The sequence below is a fragment of the Mustela erminea genome, chromosome X (assembly GCF_009829155.1).
Source record: "Mustela erminea isolate mMusErm1 chromosome X, mMusErm1.Pri, whole genome shotgun sequence".
NCBI classification, from domain to species: domain Eukaryota; kingdom Metazoa; phylum Chordata; class Mammalia; order Carnivora; family Mustelidae; genus Mustela; species Mustela erminea.
The window spans coordinates 99,252,016-99,269,260 of NC_045635.1; the positions used below are offsets into that span (position 1 = coordinate 99,252,016).

At 48.0% G+C, this 17,245-nt stretch overlaps 1 protein-coding gene across 7 annotated transcripts in view; it reads right to left on the reverse strand.

Moving 5' to 3' along the window:
* The window catches only part of KIAA1210 (KIAA1210 ortholog), a 70,887-nt gene that overhangs the window by 39,908 nt on the left and 13,734 nt on the right, over positions 1-17,245 (reverse strand). For 3 of the 7 annotated variants that reach the window (XM_032331553.1, XM_032331554.1, XM_032331551.1), the window contains exons 1-4: positions 10,871-10,982; positions 9,948-10,020; positions 8,880-8,950; positions 2,708-2,876 (exon numbers count right to left, since the gene is read on the reverse strand). In XM_032331553.1, coding sequence (XP_032187444.1) covers positions 2,708-2,876; positions 8,880-8,950; positions 9,948-10,020; position 10,871 — 314 coding nt within the window. In that variant the 5' untranslated portion in view covers positions 10,872-10,982. Of the gene's footprint in view, positions 1-2,707; positions 2,877-8,879; positions 8,951-9,947; positions 10,021-10,870; positions 10,983-17,245 lie in introns of those variants that run through there. The other 4 variants (XM_032331552.1, XM_032331556.1, XM_032331555.1 and 1 more) reach the window with 3 other exon arrangements.

Genomic DNA, 17,245 nt, shown 5'->3' on the forward strand with positions numbered 1-17,245 from the left:
GTTCAAGGGTTGTGCACTCTACTGAGCCAGCCAGGAGCCCCTCAAAAATAATCTTTTTTTTTTTTTTTGAGAGAAAGAGAGTACAAGAATGAGTGGCAGGTCAGGGGGCAGAGGGAGAAAGAGAATCTTAAACAAGCTCTATGCCCAGTGTGGAGTCTGTCCCAGGGCTCAGTCTCACGGCCCTGAGATCATGACCTGAGCTGAAATCAAGAGTCCAACATTCAACTGACCGGGGCACCCAGGTGTCCCCCTAAAAAACAATCTGTAAATGGTACCCAGAGTAGCAGCTCGGGCTCTGTAGGACTAGTACCCACCCCATCATTGTGAGCCCATCTGACTGTGGGATGTGCGCATGGCTAGATCTGATCACAACACACTCTGAGGACGATCTGGTGTTACGGGGATTAAAATGGCACCCATACTAAGGTGGCTTGTAGGTCCACAAGAAGAGAGGAGGCAGATGCCTTTGTTTTACCCACTTTTTCCCTGTAAAACTTTGTTACCCAGGTGGCTCTGGTGGTGAGGGCAACATGCTCTGTCTTACCAAAATGGCAGTCCTGCAGAAAATTCACCGGACTCTTGCTAAATGCTTAATGATGACACAAGACTGATGCGGCATTGAGAGAGCAATGTTCCCAGACCCTCTCTAGACACACTTTCCCTCATTTTGCGCACAGAGATGCTGTCATTCACTGTTGCTCTACGACCCGCCAGCTCAAATCAGGCCTGGGACCAGTATCGTGGTCCCACAGATGTCCCAGCCTTAGGACCATCTGTGACTACCTGGCCTCCCCTGCTTTGGGCAGAAAATCTGCAAGGAAATCTTGGGCCATGGGTGGGCTTAGAAACCGTCATTTCCAGCCAGAGTGCAGCTGCTGAAGTGGCTCTGTAGAGCTAGACCCTCCCTGAACCAAGGATTCCTGTAGCTCTGGCTGTGGCCATGTTTGTCAGAAACTAAATCGCCCACCCGCTAAAACTATCTAATACCTACCGATTGGCTTCCTGGGGGCAAGAGGAAGAAAATGCATCCAAAACTCCAAACAAAACCTTGGCCTTAATTAAAGGCAATAAAGTGCATTATGTCAGCACCCATTAAAAAAAAAAAAAGTCAGGGGTGCCTGGGTGGCTCAGTTGGTTAAGCCATTGCCTTCGGCTCAGGTCATGATCCCGGAGTCCAGGGACAGAGTCCCACCTTGGGCTCCCAGCTCCGTGGGGAGTCTGCTTCTCCCTTTGACCCTCTTCCCTCTCATCCTCTCTCTCACTCTCTCTCCTTCTCAAATAAGTAAATAAAATCTTTTAAAAAATATCAAAATGGCAGCATGAGGTCTCTCTATTTTATCAGATAGGGCTTAATACAGACTTAGAAATGGATACAGTTCCTATCGTACAGGCGAGGGGAAGGCTGGCTTTACGTTTTGTTAGCTTCCACAGATAGAGGCTGATTTTTCTTCCCAACTCCTGAGTGACATTCTCCAGGGTTTTCCCCCTAACACGTGAGGCAAGTGACTGGGGTCAGGGGTGATTGTCAGTACTCCTATATTATACTCTTAATTAATTTATGCTCCTTGCCCTCTTTCCCCCCCCAAAAAAAAGACCTATTTCGGACCCTTAGAAAAACACTCTTCCTCATATATCAATTATTTCACACACTTCTGTTCACCCCTTCCTCTCCTTTTTCCTGTCCCCCAACTCCCTCCTGCCCTCCCCACAACCTGCAAGCTGTGTGTGCACCTGCCTTCTTAGTGTGGGACCAGTTGGCCACTTTGGAGGCAGAGGGACAAGTAGGAAGGGGGAAACCCAAAACTTTAGTGGAGATGGCCCTTGCCAATTCATGGAGACAACGCAGAGTAGACCCAAACTCCCCTCCACCCTCCTCCCTGCTCTGGTCTATATCATGGCATGATTTGTGAAGTATGATACAAGCCTCTCTGTCCAATACCACCCCCCACCAGCAAAGCTGTCTGAAATTCCTCATAGTCAACCCACTCATGAAGGACCTCCTGAAGGAAACCAAGGTGCTGTCAGGTTTGCTGATTGTCCCATTCCCAGCAGCACAGGTGAGCTCTGTGGGCAGCACAGGTAAGTCTGGAATGTTCGGGCCAGGCGAACAGGCCAAAGGGGAACTGCGCAGAGGAGGAAGCTGATGGAACCAGGAACACCCGGGGGTACTGGATGGTTAGATACGGAAATGGGGGCATCACAGATGAAAAGTGGGACAGGGGTCTTACCCGTTCTGGGACCAGTTAGAGCATCTCCCTCTCCCCACCCCCATAACCCGCCTGTCTCCTGGGAAGTTGCCTGATCCTTTCTTTGTTTGTTTTTACAGTAACACAAGCGATTTCAGGCTAGACTGGCTTCAGCATCTGAGATCTGAATCCCACATTAGGAGAAGGAATTGCAGATCTATAGTTTGAGGGCCTGGCAGGCAAACCAGGCCTGGCTGCCTGTAGGAGGCAGGCTGCCTTTATTGTAATGGAGGGAGGACTCCAGCTCCTCCTTAGGGAGACACCTCGTGGGTCAAGTTCCTTCAGCTGTGACACAGGAGGGACACCCTGGTCTGTCTGTAGCCAGTGCTCTCGGGGTCAAGGTCCTGCAGCTGCCCACCTACTGAGCCGCATGCCCCAACAATAAGCATTGGTGTGAGCATGGAGAAAGGCCCCCAGGCCCCGGCCACCCCAGGCAGTGACTGCCACCCACTGGCCTTTACCTGGCCTCGTTGCGCTGACCTTCCCGAACCGGCTTCAGAGAAGAGATGTTAATACTGCCGCTGGACAAGCTTGCCTTTAGCCTCCTCCCTCCCCGGGCACCCTCCGGCTCTTTCTTCTTCCTCTTGCCAAAAAAGTTCTTGAAGGCTTTGAATTTGGATTTCTTCTTTACTGGAAGTTAAGGAACAAAAGCGAGGCCGAGTGTGACAGTAGAAGGGAAGATGGGGAGGAAATGGGGTCTTTGGGACAGGAACAAGGACCGTGATCCTAGGTAGCCTGCAGACTTGGCTCTCGTCCCCACCCACCCCCCACCCCGCCCTGCCCCATACCCTTCCCTGGGCCCACGACACCATGACACCATGCGTGTGGCCTGCTCCCTTTTTTATAATTCCATAGGACCCAGTGTCTGAGTTTCTGGGGGAGACTTCCTGACCCAAGAAATTCACTCATCTACAGTAATTACTGAGCCCACCTAAACAGAGGTCACCCCCCTGATTTCACATGAGCTTCTACATGCAAGAAAGCCCCTCAGGACCCCTGGAGTTGCAGGTGGGATCTGGGACTGCTCAGATTTGTGTGCTGAAAGGATGCAGATCTATGGGGTAAGGGCTGTCCGGGCGGTGCAGTCAGGGAAGCCGTCCTCAAGGAGGGGATTTGGGAGCAAGGGAGAGGGCTTGGAATTGGGAAGAAAGGGCCATGGGGTAAAGAAGTTATCCATGCAAAAGGCATGACAGAATCAGATACCAAAGTGTTTTGCAAGGAGTGCGTGCGTGCATGCGTGAGTGACTGTGTGCATGTGTGAGTGCATGTGTGTCTGCATGGGTGCGTGCATGCGTGCGCCATGTGCACTATGTGTGTTCTTTCATTATTGCTGTTTTGTCTGGATCAGCTACCGCCCTCTGCACCTGCAAATAACTGCAAGTTTGCTCCATCTGCGTGAACCACCAGGGCAGAAGTGAGGCATGGGAGCTTTAAATGTTCCTAAGGCTCTGTTAGGGCATTTCTTAGTTTCCTAACAAGCACATGTGTCTTTAGTGGGGCTCAGCAGAAGAGGGGCGAGGAGAGGGGAGCGCGTATTGCATTCTTCAGAGGGAAGAAGTCAGCTCTGACTGCTTTCACATGCAATAATTTACCAGCGTAGGTGTCTCATCCGAATTCCCAACAGTTTGGTCTCTGAAAGGCCTCTTGCCAACACAGCAATGCTGCACTGGCAGGCAACGGCCCAGGCAAGGGAGTTGCCAGTGGGGCAGCCATTACAAAGGCTTAGCGGTATAACAGAGAGTACCACCCAAGAGTCAGAACAGTCTGGAATCCTCGACTTGGCTCTACGAACAATTAGCTCGATGACTTTGGGTAAGTCATTCAACCTCCTGGAAGGAAGCAGGGCAATGAAGGGATCACACAAATCAACATCTCCCAAAGTGTGTTCAGAGGGCTATCATTGGTCTATTGAATGAGAAAGGGATCTGCAGGCCAGTCATTCTGAAAAATGCTGGATTGAGCAAAGTTTAGGTCTCTGCTTTCCAATAAGACTTTTCTGGAACTTCAATATGCCTGTGTGAACAGTGATGCTCTAAGATACTGGGCAGCCATGTTGTCTCCCAAAATCATGTCAGCAAAATATCTGGCAAAACACACTTTGGGAAATGCTGAGCTAGGGTTCCTTCTATCTTGGAATCCTATGGCCTATGAGAAAGGTTTCTACACTTCAAGGCCTACCTTCAGTCCAATGTCCACCAATCACAAAAATCAGCCCTTCTCTCTGCATGCCTAAAACTTGACTGTTGGCCTTTCAAGTTTTACATCTGAATGCCCTCTAGTCTGCCCATCCATTCACCAGTCCTCCATCTACCCATCCATCCACCAATCCATCCATCTATCATCCATCTATCCATCCATCCATCCATCCATCCATCCATCCATTTACTAGTCCATCCATCCATCCACCCACCAATCCATCCATCCATCCATCCACCAATCTATCCATCCATCCTTCCATCCATCCATTCATTCACCAGCCCATCCAACCATCCATCCATCCACCCACCAATCCATCTATCCATCCATCTATCTGTCCATCCATCTATCTATCCATCCATCCACCAATCCACCATCCATCCATTTATCCACCCACCAATCCATCCATCCATCCATCCACCAATCCATCCACTAATCCTTTCATCCAACAAATATTTAAGACCAAGCACTTACTATGCTTTGGGTATCAATGAGGAAGGAATAAGATACAGTTCCATGTCTTAGCTACTGTCCCCCACATCAAGGCTGTAGGCAGGCCCTTCACATTCCCTTCAGCAACCAGCACCACGAAAGGCATACACCCAAGGGACATCTGTCGCTTCCCTTAAATTGAGGTCACCAAGCAGTCATCCTTAAACATCCAGTAATTTAAACACTGGCCCTTGTGAGGATTCATATAAGTTGTAAAAAGTGTAGGTAAAGAGCTTAGCATAGGATCTGGCATGGTACAAGTGCTAGTAACTGTGAGCTAGTACTAGGGCATCAATAATCACTCAATTCTTTAAAAAATTGTTTGTTTGTTTGTTTGTTTGTTTGTTTTCACATAAACTCAAAGCCCAATATGGGGCTTGAACTCAATACCCTGAGATCAACACACTGCAAACTCTATCCACAGAGTCGACCAGGTGCCCCAATAATTTCTTGTTTATTAAGACCAGAATCAATTATATCTGGACAATTGGTCTATCAGTTCTATTTATCTATAAATAAGGAGAAGCAGCCCCATATCTATCAGTCAATAGTGATCTGTACAGTATAATGATTAGAAGCAGAAGCTGATGTGGGGTGGGGCAATATAAGAAGATAGAGGACTGTGTGCTTGACAATCTCTTCTTAAGTAATTCCTGTTTGGGATGGGTTGAGCCATTTCTCATCTACCAGGATGAATCTAAATAGGATCATGATGGGACCAACTTGGCAATTCTACCTGCAGATGGAAAGATTAAAACACGAAGACACTGAAGGAAACATATTTTTTTCAAGTTTCCTTCTGTAATTTTTTTCAGGAAAAATTCAACTAATTTCTATAATGATAAATTATTTAGAAAGATGCTGGGGTGGCTCAAAAATGATTGAGAAGTGGGGCGCCTGGGTGGCTCGGTGGGTTAAAGCCTCTGCCTTTGGCTCGGGTCGTGATCCCAGGGTCCTGGGATCGAGCCCCACATCGGGCTCTCTGCTCCGTGGGGAGCCTGCTTCCTCCTCTCTCTCTGCCTACCTCTCTGCCTACTTGTGATCTCTGTCTGTCAAATAAATAAATAATTTTAAAAAAAAAGATTGAGAAGTTACTCTACTGTACTGGTACAATTGAGTCTTTGCTGGAAAAGATTTATCAACTGGATATCTTGCAGGAAGTACCCTTATCTGCAGTATTTGCCTATTTCTCTGGGGTACAAGTCCCGGCCAGTTTTCACCCAGAACCAATAAGATTTATTGATTCTTGACGGGTGGTCTCCTTCCAGTTTTCTAAAAGAGGAACAACTTTATGCTCAGTGTTTAGAAACATATTGGTTGTTGCCCCTCTTGCTTCAAAATCCCCGACTAGATGGGAGGAGGGCAAACCTGCTTTTCACAAACCAGCAAAGGCAGAGAGGAGAGCCTCAGTGGCTAGTAGTTGCACTTAGGATGCAATCTACAAACATTTAATAACGGAATAAAAACACCTCTAATAAACATTCGGTCTCTAAAACTGAATGTACCAAGCATAAGCATTTTATGGGCAGACAAAATTAGGCACCAACACCTTTTTATGTCCCTAAATCAGCAAAATGGCTAGTGACTTTAGAACTCTACCAGGGACTAGACTTAATGATGCATGTATTTCAATTTCTGTCCCCCTGCCCCCAGTTTTCTATTTTTGCTGACCAAAACCAACCTATTTTCCCATGAGGATGCAAAATACCTTAAGTACTCTTAAGTACTTATACTTAAGTACCTTAAGTATCTCTTTCAACCGTGGGCGTTAGAAGGAAAACAATGTTTCCATTCGTCCCTGGGGGATAGCTCTGAGTACTGGGGCTGGACCAGGTTGGGGGGTAAGAGCTTTGTTGGCAGAGATGGTTTTGGCTTGGGAGACTCCGGAGCCCCAACCACATCAGACCCCATGTGTGAAGATGGGCCCTGGGAAGTAGCTACCTGTCCAGGCAGGGTCCACACGTTATGTTTCCTGAAACCCCACTGAACTCTGAGACGGTCGCCCTATATTGGAGAGTATGAATTGCCTTTCAAGCTCTCTTTTGCAAAAAGTGTGTCTTTAAATCATCAGCAGCTGAGCCCCGCCCAGGCTGGTTGTCAAAAGCTGCTGTAGTCCCAAAGGCTAGATAGACTTAAACAGCCAGTAGACGTAGAGGTCGCAGCCCACGTTTGTATCCAGCAATGTTTATGTAGGTCACCTCCACACTGGGGAACTTGTGCCGCCTTCCCCCAGACCCCAGGCACCGCAGTAGTGGTCAGTGAGGTGCCCACTGCCAGCTTCTGGAATTTTCCTATAACAAAGCCACTGAATTCCCTGTCCAAGTCCGAGGACTACTTATTCCCAAACAGGCAGGAGCTCTCAACATCCTCATCCAATGAGGACAATGTATCACATGCCACAACAAAACACAGTTAACTCCAATGAAGAAATCATCACTGCTGGGTCGTATATTTGCTTACCCACCGCGCACATAGGCAGCCCACCTGGATTGAACTTGATAGGCTTTAAAAATGCGTGACAGTGACTTTGTTCTCTTGCATCACTGCTTAGAAAGAAAACATTTCTAACTGGCCTTTCTCTCCATCAACCTCCAAACAGCCATACTATCCTCTGGCCAGCAACAGTTAGCTCTACAAACATACCCAACTGTCTGGGCTTTTAAACAACAAAATCTTGCAAACAGAAAAGGCATTTCCTTACCTTCACTCTTCATCAAGAAGTACTGCATTGCCACCTTCTTTTGTTGCCATCTGTCTAGCTCATAGCCAAAACAATAGGTCAGTTGGTTTGGTAGGGGTCTGCCTTGGTGAAGAGGCCCATCATTCCTTTTTTAAAATCCATTCATTGATTGAATATTTGTGGTGTCTAAGGTCCCTCTGTCTCTGAGACCCAGTACTAAACAATGGTTGACACAGAAACGAAGACCCAGGCCCTGCCCTCAAGGATCCATGCCCCAGGTTCAACATCCCCTCCCCCCCACCCTGACATCAGCCCCACCTCAGCAGTAAAATCAGGCTCTAGGAAGCCACAAGAAGGTTCCATTTTGTTCTTCCAAATCAAGTCTTCCACATCACGCTCTACTTTAATAAAAATTGAAAACAGGGCACCTGGGTGGCTCTGCCTTTCGCTCATGTCATGATCTCAGGGTCCTGGGATTGAGTCCCGCATCAGGCTCTCTGCTTGGCAGGGAGCCTGCTTCCTCTGCCCTCTCTCCCTGCCTCTCTGCCTACTTGTGATCTCTCTCTGTTAAATAAATAAATAAAATCTTTGAGAAAAAAATTGAAAACAACCCCGTGAACTGTTGCATTTAGTCCTCTTTAAATTCAAATTAAAGTCTTAATTATGCCTGATGGTTCCTTTGCAGTGGTGGGGATGGGGATGTCAATGAGGTTTATCATTGTCTAGTGACTTTTGCCTCACTGAACTGATATTCACTCACAGTCACATATCAGTCCTAGGTGGCCCCACAATTTAGGGAATGGGCACACGTCTGAGTAAATTTTACAAAAAGTTTTGTAAATTGAGTCCCACTTAACAGAGGCCTACAGTGACATCTTTTTTTTGTATTTCCTCTTTATTCTTCAAACCATAAATTTGTTGGTTAAATCTGGATTATATCTACAGTAAAACCTCAGTTGAATCTCTCAGATCATGGTTCTGCTCCAATTTTTTTTTGGCTGATTAAGCAGAAATGCTTTTCCTGCCTTAGTAAGTAGAAACTGGTAACCATCCCCAAAGTAGATTACAGGGCCTCAAACAAACCTTGTGACATCAGAGACGGATCCCCCAAAAAAGAGACCAAAAAATTGCGAAGTAAATGCAGACTGAGTCTAATGTTATTAGAAATTTGATAGGAACTTGCTTGCTTGTGACTTCATTTTTTTTTTCCTAGGGGTTAAACACAGTAAACAAATCTAGTTCCACGATTCCACTGGGCTACTTACCCTCATCATTGGCCTCCAGAACTTCCAGACTTCCAGAAACCTCACTAAGGGATTCAGCCATAGTAGGATCACTAAAGGAAAATATTGAGTGAAAAAGCAAAAGATCATCACTTGATATCCTGGGCATAACACACTCATTTTACCTCACTCCTTATCCTTCCATTAGATTCTTAAACCATTCCAGGAAAACCAGACCAAAAGAATTGCCATGAGAGAGAATTACCCTTCTTTAAAAAAAAGATCATGACTTCATGTATATGAAATGTCTAGAACAGGCAAATACACAGACATATACATGCAAGAATTCATCACTGCATCATTTTAAATAGCCAAAAATGGGAAGCCATCCAAGTGACCATCAAAAGGCTAATTCTCCCATGACTCTGATTCTATGTCATGGGAGAATCAACCGTCTCCACCAGTACAGATAATCGATTGAGCATCGGCTGTAAATTTTCCCTTCAATCTAACCTTTTAGCAAAAGCTTGGGGTGGCTGACAGGTCTAGGGAAACCTGTCTGTGGATAACGAGATCATTAAAAATCAAAGCTGAAATTTTTTATGGGAGTTTATGTGGATTGGGGAGGGGGAATCTGAGCAGCACCCTAGCCCAGACAAAGGATGCTATATTCATGGGAAGCTGTAGAGAGGCGGGCAGAGACTGGCCTCATAAGAAATCCCCCAAGGGTCTTGATCTGACTAGCTGAAGGACCATCAAGTAGGGGTTAGGTAGTTTCTGGAGCCCCTTTCCCACCCCCAATCTGCTCAGCCCCCAGACATAGTCAAACTGCCACTGCTATCTCATGGATGGATTTCAGGCGGGTCCTGTCCTGCCCCCAGCCACATGCGCCCCCACCCCCCACCCATACATCTCCGGAAGTAGAGAGGGATGCCCGTGGGCTCTGAGGTTAAGGCCAACTTGAGAGGTCACCAGCAAGAGTGACTGAGGCCTTGGAAAGCGAATGCTTCCAAACCACGGTGAGGGCTGACAGGGCCCTGCTGTCAAGATGGCTTCAGACCCTCTCACTTTGAAGTCCTGTGATTTCCCAGGGTGTGTGTTCTTTCTTACCGTGGTGAGTAATAAACCCAACTCGTTCGATGACAGGTGTGTCTCGGCCGGCCTTGGCTGAAAAGTATTGACACTATGTTCAAGTCACTCAAACTCTATGAACCAATATCACAGTTCTGCCTGCAGATGACTTAATCCCAAGCCCATACAACAGTCACAAATTCTCTATCTCTCTCTTTCTCTTTCTCTCTCTCTCTCTCTCTCACACACACACACACACACACACACACACACACACATGCACACACACGTTCACCTGGAGATTTGGGAGGAGCAAAGGGATGGAGAAATTCAGAATTGCCTCAGAAATTCCAAGGGAGGACTGGAGAATTCCTTGGGCCAGCGGCAATTCATCATGGGTGAGCTCCTGGGCCAGTTTAAAAACATACCAGCATCCCTCCCCCCAACCAAGACTAAAGAAGGCTTTTTAGTCACTGGGGAAATAAACTCTTTCTGAGCTTTGGAGAAGTCCATAGAAAAGGAGCATGTTTTCTGAGTTACCAGACCATGGTCCTGGTTATTGTCCTTAACCCAACACGGGCAGGGGCAGAAGACAGCGAAGCAACAACAAAGAGAAAAGTACAGAAGCCAAGAGAGAGAACAAAGCAAGAGGACATCTTGGCAGTATCCGAATCCCTTAGAGCACTTAATAGAATTTCTCAATTTGACTAACCCTCAAGGGTAGACCGTCTCCCATCCTTCTTGGCACCCTTGCTTCACCCTCTTAAGTGAATCCCAATGGCACTATAGACAACACCACCATCAGCTGAGCTGTCTCCCTGTCTCAACCACCCAAACAACCAACAAACCACCACAGCAAAACACACATGCCTCCCCTTGATTTGAAATTCTCTTCCCGTTACCACCCCATTTCTCCCTGTCCCTTTTAAGGAAAACTTAAAAGTTGGGTCATCTATACTTACTATCCTTATGTCTTCACTTCTTAGTCTCCTGGGCTCAGAGAGTGAATTCAGGCTTCCAACCCAAACTCCTTCCAAAGGACTCTACCAAAAGGGCTCTTACTGAATGCCACAGTGGGTTCCCAGACTTCCCAGCAACATGTGACACTCCCTCTTTTTTGTACAATTTTATCACTTTGCCTTTTTGACCATCATACTCCTTGATTTTCCTCCAACCTCATTGGCTGATTCTTCTCAAACTCCTTTGCTTTATCTTTCTCCTCTCCCTGGATCTGAAATGTTGTAGCCCTTAAAGCCTCTGTCCTTGGCCCTCTTTATCTGTGACCTCTTCCTTGGTAGAAACCTGAATGTGAGCCACCACTGCAAGCCACATGTGTCATTGCAGAATTCCTAGTTAGTCGCATTTAAAAAGTAAAAGAAAATGGGGGGAGGGGTTACTTTGACCTCAGCAGAGCCCAAACATTATCATATTTTATTTAACTCAATAGAACCAAAATAGTAGTGGCTTGACAGGTAATCATCATAAAACTAATAGCAAGGGAATATTTAACGTTTTTTTTTTCCATGCTAATTTTTTGAAATCCAGTTAGCATCTCACACATACGGCTCATCTCAATTCGAGCTGGTCAATTTCAAGTGCTCGACCGTCCCATGTGACTAGTGGCTACCACATCCTAAATGATCTCATTCAGATGTGAAGTACCATCTATACACCTCTGTACTGCATAGCCCTATAACCAACTGCCAAGCCAACATCTGCATGGAACTCTTGCTTCCCCTCATACTCACTTTTCCCCCCACCCCAGTTTTCCCCAGCTCTGAAAAATGCCACTAACTAAATGCTCAGACTGAAATTTGGGAGCTCTTGATTCCTCTCTTTTCCATCCTATGCCCCATCGAATCCAACAGCAAACCCAGAGAGTCCTCCTTGCACGTATTTCTGGAATCCGGTCATCTCTGGCCCCGTCTGAGCCACCATTATCTGGTTGCTGCATGGTGGCAATGACCTAATCCATCTCCCGGCTTCCATTTTTGCCTCCTTACTTTCCACACGGTGGCCATGTTAGTCCTACCAGCCCCCTGCTTGAAACCCCCCAGTGGCTTGCCAGCACGCTCAAAGTCTCAGCTCCTTATCCACCTCCACCCCTGGACTTTATGTGATCTGGCCCCATGCTCGTGCCCCCCTGACCACCAATCCTGCCACCTCCCTCCTTCCTCCCTCTGCTGCAGCCTCACTGGCCTTCTCACCCAACATACCCAGCCCCTTTTGATCTCAGGACCTTCACACTTGCTGCTCCCTTTGCCCGGAAAGCTCTTTCCCTGACTAGTTCCATGGCTGGCTCCTTTGTAGCTTTCAAGTCAGCTCAGATGTTCCCTCCCAGAGAAGACCTCCATGACTATCCTGGCTGGAGCCTATGGTTTCTCTCCATCACATGGTTCTTTATTAACACCTTTACAGCCCTCAGTGGTACTTAAAATCATATTCTATAGTAATTCACTTTCTTGTCTGTCTTCTCTAGTAGAAGGTAAATTCCAAAAGGTCAGGGACCTTGTGTATTTTGCCCATCACTGGATCTCCCAGCCCCTAGAATGGTACCCAGCACACAGCAGGCACTCAAATGTTTGGTGCACGGATGCCTCAATTCAGTAAAAGAAAGGGAAGTAACACAGGAGCCATCTTTGTGGTCAGAAATGTCTTAGAAGTAGAGGCGTGCTATAGGAGCACTTATCCGGGGGGAGGGATCCCCTTGTCTTCCCAGCTTTGCAGGGCCTTCCTTCTCGCTTAGTGAGGTGGGGCCTGCTCCTAAGTTGTTTATCTATGTAGAACCAAGCACGCTCAGGCCCCTCCTGTCCTCAGTGTAGAGAATCCACTCCTACATGTCCCAGCCACAAGAACCCTGGATGGGGCTATGTAGCTGGGCTAAGCCTAGGACCTCACAGAGGAAGCTTCAGGAACAGATATCCTGCCTCCTCCTACTTAACAGCCCTCCACCACGGGCAAAAGTCCTTTTTGCTCGCCCTCGGGCTGACCTTATTAACCAGAGCTTTGCTTCCCAAGTACCCCCCACCCACCCACAGAGGCATTATGGTTTTTCTTTTTATTTTATTTTATTTTATTTATTTATTTGAGAGAGAGATAGTGAGAGAGAGCATGAGAGGGGAGAAGGTCAGAGGGAGAAGCTCCCCATGAAGCTGGGAGCCCGATGTGGGACTCAATCCTGGGATTCCAGGATCATGACCTGAGCCGAAGGCAGTCGCTTAACCAACTGAGGCACCGAGGCGCCCATTGTTGTATTTGTTTCACGTGTCTTAGGACAGCTAATATAAATCTAAGGTGTATTGGTTCTTTCATTATACCAAGCCTCTTTAAGAGCGGCCTTTGGGCCACCTCCTCTGCTCTGTACTTTTGTGTATGATATTTAGCAAAAATGCTATCATTTCATTGGTTTCTCAAAAAAGTCACAATGTTTGGTCTCAGATACCAGCTTGACCGTGAGCCTCCCTGGTTTCAACTAGTTCATCAACTTCCTGCTTCCGGCAGGATGGGAGCCAAGTCCTTGACTCTTGAAGTCCTCGGCAATCTGGTGTCCCCTACCCCTCTTCCGTTGTACCAGAAGTCCATCCCCCACTCATACCCTCACATCCAGAATTGCCCGTCATTCCCCAGATGCACCATATGCTGTCAAGTTCGATGCTCTATCCACTTGGCCTAGAATGTCAATTCTTTCATCCCCACATCCTTAAAATCCTACCCTTTCCTCCAGACCCAGCTCACAGGTCACCACCCGTGCCCCATGCTCGTGGCCCTTTGTGCATGTTTCCATCCCACCTGATATCTCCTTGAAGATAAGGACCATGTCTTGCCTCTCCAGATGTCACCAACACCTAGAACGAGGCCAGGTGCACGGGAGGCGCGCGCTGCGTGTTTTTCTGGATGGGTGAACACTAGAGCAGCCAGTAGGGGGTGCTGCCCCGACAAACAGGAAATCAGTAGGGAAAGCGGTCCCCTTTTTAAAACACACTGGGACAATACAAAACACACTGTGGGAAAAAATCCCCTCAGCACGAAATCCATGAAAAAGCTGGCAAGTTGAATAGGGAAAGATGAAATAAAGGACATTTTTATCCAGTAAATGAGAGGCCTTCAGAACCACTTCCAGGGAGCGTAAAATCATGTAATAACGGTTGTCAGGAAGGCTGGCCCAGCAGGGATATAAAGTTTCATTATCGGTCATCGTTTAAATGCTTACCTGCCAACCCTGGAAGCTTAGGCCTCACAGTTCTCTTTTGCTTCTCAGACTGTCTGACTTGGGGGCTAAACAATGGATCTATGGGGGAAAAAAAGGAGAGAAACAACAAGGGACTAATGCCTGTCTTCCAAGGTCATTGAAATTTTTTAACTACAGCCTAGTTCAACTTCAAGGGTTCAGCAGATTTTTGCTTGACAGCTTTGCCACCTTCCCAGTGTGGGGAATGCTAATGGAAAGCAGCTGGCCTCACTTTGTAGAAAATAATCGAGTAGGCTGAAATGCTTTTCAGAAGTAGAGTCTGTGGGGGCGCCTGGGTGGCTCAGTGGGTGAAAGCCTCTGCCTTTGGCTCAGGTCATGATCCCAGAGTCCTGGGATCAAGCCCCACATCGGGCTCTCTGCTCAGCAGGGAGCCTGCTTTCTCCTCTCTCTCTCTGCCTGACTCTCTGCCTACTTGTGATCTCTGTCTGTCAAATAAATAAATAAAAATCTTAAAAAAAAAAAAGAAGTAGAGTCTGTGGTGGGCAGAATTCTAAGTGGGCGTGCCCTGTCTGGGTGGGCCTAACCTAATCAGGTAAGCTCTTTTTAAAAAGTGTGTCCAGAGGTCAGATAGAGAAGTCAGAGATTCTAAGCCATGGGAGACACTCTCCTGTTGGGTTTGAAGGAACAAACCGCTATGTCATGGGGTGTGAGGACCACGTAGCAGGGCCTAGGGCCCCCAGTAGCTGAGAACAAGCCTCAGAGGACCTCAGCCCTACCATCTCCAAAGCCTAAATTCTGCCACACACCAGCCCATTCAGAAGAAAAGCTCTGACTTCAGATGAGCCCTCGGCCATAGCCGAGGCCCTGATGTACACAGTGCCGGCACACCTGACTCCCGGACACCAGGAAGGGGTACGTCCATGTTGTGCAAGACCCGGAAACGCAGATGACTTGTTCCACAGCAATAGAAAATGAATACAAGCCAGCTCTAGTTGAGGAAGGAGGCAGAAGCAGGGTAGGTTTAGAGCCACAGAAGATGAAACACAGAACTTGGTAAGCAGCCCTCGGGATTTTCTGCTCCCTTCCTCCAGCCCAGTTAGCTCTAGAACTTCTGCTTGCCTATATCCTGGGTGGAGGGAAACAATCCTGATGGCCATTTAGTCTGGCTCAGAGAGCCCTTGGCTGGAGAGCGGCTGGAAGCAGGAAGTGCGGCATGGCTTTAAAGGCAGGAAGCCTTAGGCCACCTTCAGTGACATCTTCAGTGACTTCCACAAAGCCATGCCTCTGAGTGCCCAAAGGTGTCAGGAGGAAGACAGATGAGGGATAGATGGTTACTTCTCTACACTCCACACCCATGCCTACAGGCGTATGACTGCCACAACTGTCAAACAGATGTCTAAACATGCTCTAGGGGACTCCTGCCAAGGACACCTGCTCTAGAAAAACTGTCACCCAGGCCTTTCTCCCACTCAAGGAGGCCAGAGAAAAATGCAAGCCTGCCACCCTCCGCATCCCTACCGTAGATAGGGAAGTCTGTTTCAGGAACATCTCTTAGCACCCTGATCATCAGCCTGGGAGTGTGGAGCTTTGTCCCAGAGACTGGAGGTGGTCCCCCAAAACCAGGTGTCTCAGCAGGAAGACTGCTCAGAATTTCTGTGGAGATACGTCCTACCACCAGAAGACAGCAAGAGGAAAGATGCCCCCCTTATCCTAGGGGAACAGCTACAACAGCTGCCCTGGATTGCAACTTCTCCTCCTCCTCCTCCTCTTCTTCTTCCTTCTTCATGCCTTGTCCTCCTCCCAGGCTTCCATTTAAAAGCTCTTTACCTTGCCTCCATGTCTGCTTTTCCTCCCTCCCCATGGTGCCCCACCGCCCCCCTCCGAATAAGCCAGTAGGAGCTCAGAAAGACCCAACCCAGGCCACCCCTAACACCTTCCAACCCCACCCAGGGTTGCAAATGGAAAGAGCTCGGCCAGAAAGCTTCTTTCCGCCATTTGTCCAGTGGCCCCAGAGCCTAACTGACGGGGAGTCTCATTATGTCTCGTCAGCCCACATATCCTACGATTAAAGTCTCTGTTCTTGCAGTCAGGGGCAAGTGATATTACACAGTTAGCCTTGGGTTAATGAAATTGCGGAGCCCTACTCTGTGCCAGGTAAGCACTGTGAAAACTGGTTTTACGTGCATTCTTTACTAAAGCCTCACAACAGCCCTGTGAGCTGGGCACTGTTATGTCCCTTCCTGTTTCCCAGATGGGGAAACTGAGTCTCACTGACATGAGGTCATCTGTGCAAGGTCGCACAGGGAATAATAGAACTAGGACTCAAACCCAGTTCTGGAAGATTCCGGGGAGCCTGAAGTTCAACCACCACCCTCCCCTTCCTCCAAACTTGGCAAAATCTGATAAACATTAAATGCACCCCCCCACCCCTGCCCCCAGAGAATCTCACATGCTGGCCTATGACAGAACCCAAAACTAGGACAACTAGCTGAGTCACCCTCCGCCCCTAACATCTGGATCAAGATTTGTGGGCCAGTTTAACAACAAAGAATCCTGCCCCCAACGGCTCACTAGCCACACATATTGCAATGAGCTCTCGCACGTGCTGAAGGGAACATGTCTGTTGCATGGGCCCCTGGGCTGCCAGGCTGGAGTAGGGTACCAGCCAGGGGACCAGGAAGCATGGGGGCCCTGGGGGACTCAGGGGAGAGCCAGGATTGAGTCAACGGGCCCCAAGGATGGATTTCACAGCTTCAAGTGTGTGTTGGACGCCAAGGGCTCTGCACCCGACCTCTCTGTCAGCGCTCAAGCCCATCCCAAGCAGAGTGTGTCTGTGGCTTTTTATTTTATGAGGTATTTGCTGCAGTTGGTATTAATACAGCTGGTATTAATACAGCTTCTAGCGATCCATAATCCATCAGTTTGGGGGGGGGTGAAAACTCTCCAAGTGGGGGAAGGAAGGCAAAAGAAGAAAGGAGGTGGTGGCCCTGGTGCAGGGAATGAGCTCTCCAGGGCTGGTTGGAGCCTGTGGGCTACAGCCCAGAGGCTTCCTGACCTTTGAATTCGAAAGACCCCTAGAAGATGAGACACAGGTAGTCATTTTTTGCAAGGGGTGGGGGAGGAGGTAGGAGAGCTAAAGGGGGGAGAA